This window comes from Alligator sinensis, unplaced genomic scaffold (assembly GCF_000455745.1).
Source record: "Alligator sinensis unplaced genomic scaffold, ASM45574v1 scaffold882_1, whole genome shotgun sequence".
In the NCBI taxonomy this organism is placed as follows: Eukaryota; Metazoa; Chordata; order Crocodylia; family Alligatoridae; genus Alligator; species Alligator sinensis.
In genome coordinates this window covers 718,281-727,198 of record NW_005842500.1, presented here as the reverse complement: position 1 = coordinate 727,198, position 8,918 = coordinate 718,281, and the positions used below count along the sequence as shown (strand labels likewise).

The following is an 8,918-nucleotide window of genomic DNA, read 5'->3' as shown; positions in this document are numbered from 1 at the left end:
CAGACCCCCCCCCCCCCCCCCCCATGCCTCTGGCAAAACAGTTAAGCCCTTGGAAGCCATTAATTGACACATTACACAATCTAAGCATTTAATTAAACTCTAAACTGAAATGTCTTATGAAATAAAGCTATACACACCATCAGTTGTAACTAATACCATCACCATACTTTATTGATGACGTTAAAAGGAATTTTAACAATGCTCATTGCTAACCTTGACACGGGCAATTCATGCTAACTGTTAAACACTAGCATGCAGCATCCACCGACAGTTGCCACTGACATCTTCTGTCTGTGTGGGATAAACGCTTGTCCTTAAACTGAGATCACACACTCAGTGTCCACTGAGTCGGTTGGAATGGTGAGGCAATGTTTTGCCAGCGTGTGAAGATGTGGAAACCAGTCACAAACAGTCCCAAAATACAGGCACAGTCTTCCAGCTCCTTGTACACAAACTGTTGGTACTACTACATATCCTTGGTGTAGTAATGGACCGTGTTGAACCATAAATTCCACCTTTTGAATACAGGCTCTGATTGCAGCGACAGTTGCATGTGGGTCCCCACTTTGATAAGTGAGGGACTCCCTGTACTGGAGCTTACGGCCTGGACAGTACTTGAAGGCTGTCTTGAAGGCGGAAACCAGGCTATACACATCAGGGAACTGCATGTGCCAGATGTTACTAAAGACAGAATGTGCGCATTGGAGGTGACATGAACTGTGCTGGGCATTGTTCTCTGGAGTACATCGGAGAGCCTTGCACGTATACATGGCATTGTTGGACAGAAGTGCTGAGATCTTGTTAAATTCTAAGCTGTAGTTGACAGCTGCCTTCAGTACAGCCTGAGCCACGGTAGAAAAATTAACAGACATGAGGTGGACCAGCTGTGTTTGAAAAACAGGTAGGTCCCTGTCTGCCAGCTTCCAGGTACAAATAAAATGTGAAGTTATCTTGGGAGTTGGTGGGTTCATCAGTCACAAGGAGAGGAATTCATACTCTGCCAATGCAGATTGTGTGGACTGTACATGTGAAGTAATCACTGCAGGGAGATAGGCTTAGCAAAGCTTATTTGCACACAGATAACTGCTGGCATTTGGCAAAAGCATTTGGCACTGCTCTTGCTGACATAGGAAGTGTGGATCACACTTCGCTGTGGCAGACTAGTCAGCCATTTCCTGTGGGAACTTCATCTCAAAGAGGGCAGTTGGGCTTAGCAACAATAGGATAACCTTGATTTTTCACTGGGCCTGCGCAGTTGTCAGCCTGGAAGAGGCTATTGAGAGAACTCTGTCCCTGCCTGTTAGTCCTGCTGCTTCTCCCAGGCATTCTGCTGGATCTGTTGGCTTCAAGATTTCTTTTGTTCCTTTCCCTAAGGGAATCGGGTTTCAGGAGGAAGAACTGGAGGGGCTTTTCTGTGCTTCATGTAAGCTTTGGTTTGCCAACAAGAGTTCTAACCACAGATCCAGCTCTTGTAGTCTGAAGCCGAGAACTTTCTACTCCCTTGTACTGCTTTATGTAAAAAGCACTGATCAAAGAAAAGCTGGTGCTATTGATAAAGCTGTGTCTTCAGAGCATAGAAGTTTTTGAAAAGACCATATATATGATTATATGAATGGCTTTTTGGCCTGAGGCCTGTTCCATAGCCATTGGCTCTGTCTTAATTATAAGGATGTTTCATAAATGAGAGGAAAACCTCTGAATGTAAAGAATTAATAAAATGGCTATGGTGATTTTGTAACCAGGGCTCAAGAATATACAGCTTGGTTGCTTTTTGCTTTACTAGTTTGTGCACTGCAAATGGCTTCCTCTGCCAAGCACTGAACATCAGCTGGTACATCTTCAGCCTCCTACTCTGGATTCCCATTATATTCACTAGACATCTTCCTCCATTCTTTGCCTCCCTTGTTCTCTATTTTCAGGTTAGAGACGTGAGCTGGAGGATCCAGGCTAGGAATGAGAGTCAATATAATAAAACTATGGAGAGCATAGTTCAGTTCTGGAGCCTTGGGGTTGAGGAAACAAGGCTGTAGTTGGAGATGTGGGATTAGAGTCTGGATGAAAACTAAAGATCTGGGTGTTTAGAAGGGGTTCCCCCCCCCCCCTTTTTAATTGTTGAAGCACTTCTCCATTGGTGATTACTAATTTAATAGCTGACATCTCATTTTTAAATTGTCAAAAAATGAATAAGCCCACGTGTAAGCACTTACTTCATACTAGATACGTTTTTAATGTCAAGAATAAAAGCCAGGCCACACATATTTTATAGTGGTCTGAAAACATTGTTTGAAAGTGGTCTGAAAACTGCTAGATTGCAGTTCCACACTACTCAGAAGAATAGTCATTAGCTCCTGTGGACTCATAAAACTGTGCAGTGGACTGCCTGTGATCTGTATATGAAATTCAGTCTCAAAGAATGTGGGGTGAAAGACTGGGGAGGACTCGCATTCATCTGCTAACCACACAAATGCACATTGACATTGAAAAGCTTGTTGTCAGCCTTGCCTGCAAGGCTCTTCAGCTGGGAGGTAATGACCTTGTGTGAGTAGGGCACTGGGTGGTAGGTTAGGGAACCTGGTTTCTTTTTCTCACGCAGTGACCTTCTGTGTGGTGCTCTGCAGTTCAGTTCACTGATCCATACCTGTGAACTTCCTTTCTTGGGCTCCAGCAGTTCCCTGTTCCCATATACTCTTTCTGTTCTGTGTTTGGCAGTAGTGTACCTACAGGTGGGTGAACAGGACAAGTGTCCCAGGTGCTGCTTAAAGGAGGGGTGGGGGGGCAGGAAGTGCTTTATCTTTCCTTCTTCATAACTATACCTTTTACCTTCCTTGCAGCAGCTCTGGCGGGCAGGCACAAAATGGCTAGGAGGGCAAAGCAGCAGCCATGGGGTGGGCTCTGGATAGAGGGAAGCTGTTCCTGGGGAGGAGGTGGGGGGGCAGTGGGCAGAAGTTGGAAATGTTAACCCTCCTGTTGGCTTTCCATCACCAAATTTTGGCTTGAAATGACCACTCCGTGCACTGATCAGCATCCGGTTCTCTATTAACCCCTGCAGCAACAGCAGCTTGCTCCAGGTGCCAGTTCATCTCTGGTGTTTAGCATAGTGCCTGATGCTTTGGAATCCCAGCTCCAAGTGCAGTAAAAATAACAGGAACAAATATTCCTGATTTTCCATGAGTTGTTTGAAAAGGAGAACTTTTAAAATGTTGTTTAAATGGTAATTTTCCAAGGCAGGTTTCCACTGAAAATCCTTGTATTTTTTCCCTTGGTTGTGCTTGTTTGTTGTTTGTCTCCTTTTTGCATTTTAATATCATCTGGTTGGATGACACCATTTTATGTCACATTACAATGAGTGGCTTCTAGCAGAGACAGTCTTGTCACATTTTCTGCCATGTCATTTTATTAAGTGGTAGGCATTGTCACGAGAATTGATCCTCCCTGTAGAGCTATGGGAATAATCAAAGATACTGAGAGAAAAAATAGTCTTCACTATATATAAAGTTTCTGCTAATCTTTATAAAAGCAGCAACTCATGTCATATGGCCAGATTCACGTAGGCTTGTGTTAAAAGCAGTAAGGTCAAACACTGTGTGTGTTTTTGAATCATGTGCCAGCAGCATACTTTCTAACAGATAAGCCACATTCAAAATTAACAGAAGATCTGTGTGCTTTGTTTTGCTTCCTATTTCAGAAAGTATTATCCAGTTTGCCCACTGTGCTCTGTTGTAAAGGAGCATTGTGAGTAAGAATTTTGATATAGCCATTAAAAAAGCTGCTCAAATTGCGTCTGTTCTAAAATCCATTTTATATTACTGGTAGATAGCATCTCATTACTTGGCCTATGTACACACTGTAAAATTAACCTTTTTTTCTGATAATGAAATCTGAAGTGAACATGACATGCTGATTTAGAGAAGAAAATTGGGAATGTATTCCCTTGTGGGAAAACTTTCTAAAGAATTTTGAGGCACAAATAAAAACCCTTCGGGTTTGTTAGTGTAATTTCCTGTCATTGTTATATCTACATTTTGAAATTCCATTTGAGTTGAGCAAAAATCACCATGATGGGATTTTTTTCTCCTCGATTTTCTGTTGTGGTTGTAAGTAACTGGTTACTTTATGGGATTGTACCATGTAGAATTTAAAAAATAAATACCGGTGAGGATTTTTTTTTTTAAGTGACAAAAGTAAAAACAATTCATAACAGAGAGGCTAGGGGAGATGAGTTCTCTGGCATTTCCCTTGGCCGACTTTTCTTTCTCTTTGCCATTTGATTTAGTTTGATGCTACTCCACAGAAATAGATATGTGCCTTGCCTCTGCAAAGTTTTTGTAATTAGGGACCCTACCTCATCATAAAGAGCTCTTTTAGTCATCATTTAATTGAACTTTTCTATGGGGCTTCCCATATGAAGAGGTCATAGGGTATTTCCTTGGCTCATAAAAATTGAAGGGAGAGCAGGGAAAAGAAGAACTTTGAGACGGGGGTTTATGCTTTTGTAACTGTAATTACTAATCGTTTCAGCCTCTCCCATCTGAAGAGTTGCTGCCCCAGCAATAGTGTTTGTGGTAGCAGCCTGGGAGCAGGAAAGTGAGGAGAGTGTTATTGTTAGTTCATTTTTTCCTAAAAGAGAGAGAGAAATCCTTGCTTCAAACAGTAGCTTTCAAGCAACCCTGGAGAGCACAAGAATGCACAGGCAGAATCCCAGGAAATTGAAGCATCATTTTGTGAGTTGTTTAAAGAAAGTAGGGGGAGCAATAATCAAGTTTCTGTGACATCAGGCAGGAAGTGAGCAAAAACTATGTTGGATTAATATGGTTCTACTTCTGTGCTTAAACTGCTTTAAGTATTTAAGACTGAGCCTACATGAAAAGTCTGAGAGGCAGAAAGCACTAGGGCTGTGCAAAATTTTACCTGGTGTTTCGTTTTGAACCTGTTTCAATGCATTTCGAGCTTGAAACAGTAAAATTGAAACGAAACAAAAGCCTTTGAAACAGCTTGAAAATTAAACATGGGAACTCGAACCGTTTTGAGTTTTGAAGCCAGGCTTACTGGCTTCAGCGCTGGTCCCAGCCAGCAGCACCCGCCTCCTGTCATCCGGCAGGCAGATTAGGAGACCACACTCCCGGGAGGACTCTGGTACAGCCCCCTCAGTCCTCCCAGGGGTGCTGGCAGGCCCTCGATTTGCCTGCTGGATGACCAGAGGCTGGCTTTCCCGCCTGAGGCCAGTGGTATATAGAACATACTTCCTCAGGAGACCAGGAAAATTCAAATTATGGCTGTCCTTGGGAGGTCTTGCAGAAGTCTCCTTTCTACTACAACAATGCCCTGGTCCTCCACAGCCCCATTTTACCTATCAACTACTTCCAATAAAAAAAAGAGAGGAAGGTATTATTAAAAAGCAAAAATCTGTCCCAGGAGTCCTCCATGGGCTATTATGACTTGTGCTTGTTTGCCAACTGTCCATAAAAAAACAAACAAACAAACCTAAAAATGCCTGCCTGCAAAGTCTGTAGGAAAAATTGAGCTGTCTGTAAAAGCACTAAACAGCTAGAGCTTGATTGAAGTTCTATGTCTGAGCAAGGCTGGGTGTTGGAGGACAGAGCGGAACAGTGTCTGAGTAGAGTGTTCCTGGAGCATTCTCTTAGGACTTTGTAGTCTGTAGTCCTCTCCCACCCCAACCACGTACTGCTTCTTTATCTGTTGGTAACACTTCTCACTTCCTATTTAGGCAAACAGTAATTCTTCTTTGTGGTTCTGTGCTGGGATGGGAGGGCAAGGCAGGGCCAGCAGGGATGAGGCTGAGGGGGGTGGGGGGGGGGGAGGGGGAGCATGGTTTGGGGGTGAAGAGGGACCCTTGGAGTGGGGGCATCCAGGTATAAAACCACTGCTGTAGTCAAGCAGGATTGCTAACCCAATATTTTTTTTTTAACTGATAATTTGCAAACTTTTTACTGATAACTGAACTTTTTTACTATGCTTAGTATTTAAATTTGAACCTGGCCTTATCCAGGAAAAGAGAAATTTACATTATGTAAAACATATGTCCGTAAAAGTGTATAACAGTAATGTACAAGGAGAATCCGGAAGATAATTATTTTTTAATAATTTAAAAAATGGCTTGAGATGGTTAATAGATGCTTCTTAAAGGTGTGCTAGGAGAACTTCATGTAGTTATACCTTGGGAGGAAATCTGGAGAGTTATCTGTCTCTGTTAGGATTCTATTAGGTTTCATAACTACTATATCTGCATACTCTCTAGGTAGGAGAAACTACATGATAGAGATGTCAGGAAATTTTCTAATCATCTCTCCGTTTGTTTGGGAAGATCCCATGTGTGGTCTGGGCATTTTAAGTATATTGTTTCAATTATCATGCAACATTCTTTGGAAATAATTCTAGTTGCCTATCTGCACAAAATAATCACATCAGTTTAGTTTAAGTTTAGTGGGATTTTTTTTTTAAATGTAGTGAAAGCTTTGGGCAAAGCTGTGTGAACACTTTTATTTTTGGTTTAAGCCAGATGCCTTTTGACTTGGCTACTCTTAAATAGAAATAAGACTGTCTGAACAGTCTTCTGTACCAGCTGAACTATATTAGTTTAAATGGCCAGTATAGCATTTTTTAATATTTAATTGTTTGATTTCACATCAGTTAAATTAAAGCAGTGCAGCTTTCTTGTGTAAATGTGGAATTAGGTTAGTAGATTGCTTTTTTGCCTGACTTAGATGACTTTTTAGTGGCCCCATATAAAATTGAACGATAGAAATTTCTACTATAATGATCCAAATGCCACATTTTGCAATTCATGTTGTACTATGTGCAGGGTGCTTTAACAGAATAAATGTATGATTTTTACTTTGGATGACCACTTAGGTATTTTATTTATTACATTTGTAAAGTAGCATTCAACACTTGGTAAAAGCTCTGATTTTTTTTTCCCCTCTGTTCCAGCCTGAAGAAGTAGTTTTGAGTTCTCACACTTTCAGAAATAAGATCTTTAAGAAACCCAAAACCTGTAATATCTGCAAACAAGTTATTGACAGCCAAGGCATTTCGTGCAGAGGTGAGTAGCACAGCACGTGCCCTACTTATTGCCTTGCTATTTAAAACATATTCATTGTATATTTGTACTGTCTTGCCAGACATTAATAATTCTGGAACTTCCCAGCCACGAAATAACTATGTACCTTAAACTGCCCAGCGCATTCAGCATTTTATGTAGCAGTAGGTTATTTGACTTGTATAAATGTGCTTCTGTTTAGCTCTGCCATTCAGGCATGAACCAGAATAAGATTATGTCTGTGCAAACTGTTAGGAGTGTGTGTGTGTGTGCATGCATGCATGTGAGAATGAGTGAGTAGGTACTAGATGTCCATGGAATTTAGCCTGCAAATTAGGAAGTGACCTTAAGCTCAGTGAGTCATTAAGGAATTTCTCCACATAAATTCTTCATTGAAATTGAAGAGCTGCCATTTTATAGTTGCATTATGTTCTCATATTTCAGTTCTGTAGTGCAATCTAATCATTCATACAGATGCAGAAGATCATATCCCTGATTCCATATGCAGAAGAGGGGTTAGCTGCATCTGGCATGGTTTTCTGCCCTTTAACACTGTTTCCTCCACCATCCTTCCACAAGCCCAGGGCTTCTCATAGCGGAAAGGCAGGGAAGCGTAATGGTGAGTGGAGTGGAGGAAAGGACAGACCTTTTTCATTTTCTGTACACAAGCAATACATTTCAGAGCAAGTCCAGCATGAGGCCATGCTTACTTACTTCAGTGAGGCCATGCTTACTTAAGCCTTTCTATCTAGGGGTAACACCTGAGGGAAGTTAACACCTTTCAGCTGAATTGCCAGGTGATAATTTTGAGGGAGCCAGTTTTGGGGGACATGAGAGAAGCCTATCATTTTTGCATAACTGGCTTACATGATTTGGCTGGGTCTTCCTAGCTCTGGAAATGAAACTGTTCTGCCTGCTGGGGAGTGCTGCAGTCCTGCCCTTCTGCTATGGAGCAATTCAAGAAATGTTTAGTACAGGGGCACGCAAAATATGGCCTGCGAGTTGAATCCGGCTTGCCAAGATATTCTATCCAGCCTGCAGGGCCCCTAAAAATTGTATAAAATTAATTGTTATTTGCCCCTGGCTGCCTGTCAAATAAGACTGGTGCCAGCAGCAACAGGACCCAGTGGGAGCTGGTGGCAGGATTCAGTGGCTGAGCAGCTAGGCCTGCCCAGCTCCACCCTGCCCTTCCGGCTCCCCCCTGCCCTTAGCCCCCCCACCCCCTCCCACCCTCAGCTCACAACCGGAAGCCTCTGTGGCTTCTGGCTTTGTGCCCCTGGGGCTGTTCTGTGTCTCCTTCCCTCTGAGTGGAAAGGAAGCCTTTATGATACAGCCAGCAGTCAGGAGCTGCATGGTGCTGGCCAGGCAGGAGGGGAGGGGGGCAGAGGGAAGTGACAGTGGCACAAGGAGCAGTTGTGGGGTGGGGCTCACTGGAAGCAGTTGCAGCGCGGGGAGGCTGTGTTAAGCAGTGGCGTTGTGGGGAGCGGCAGAGGGTCCATGGGAAGCAGCGGGGACAGCAGCAGGGGGATCATGGAAAGCAGCTGAGAGTGGTGGGTCAGTCATGGGGCTTGTGGTGGGGAGGGGTGGGGAATGGAAAGTAAAGCGGCGGGGAGAGTGACAGTGGTGGTGGTGGCAGCTGGGGAACAGTGGCAGGTGGGTGTGTGGGAGAGAAAGCTGAGAAACGTCGGGGGAGTCATGGCAGTGGCCAGGAGTGCAGCCCCCGTGCTGGTGCCCTGGGGCTGGCAGGGACCCAGGGCGGGGCGGCAGGAGCATGGAGCTTGGGCACAGCGTCTGCTTGTCTGCATCACGTAAGACTCGCGTGCAGTTATTGAGAGCTGCACGCAATGGAGCTGGTAGTCCG

The 8,918-nt window shown here is 43.6% G+C and overlaps 1 protein-coding gene across 1 annotated transcript in view; it reads left to right on the top strand.

Moving 5' to 3' along the window:
* Positions 1-8,918, top strand: part of LOC102379220 (tensin-3) — a 477,473-nt gene that overhangs the window by 126,286 nt on the left and 342,269 nt on the right. Inside the window, 1 exon segment of the mRNA XM_025212996.1 lies at positions 6,949-7,060. Coding sequence (XP_025068781.1) covers positions 6,949-7,060 — 112 coding nt within the window.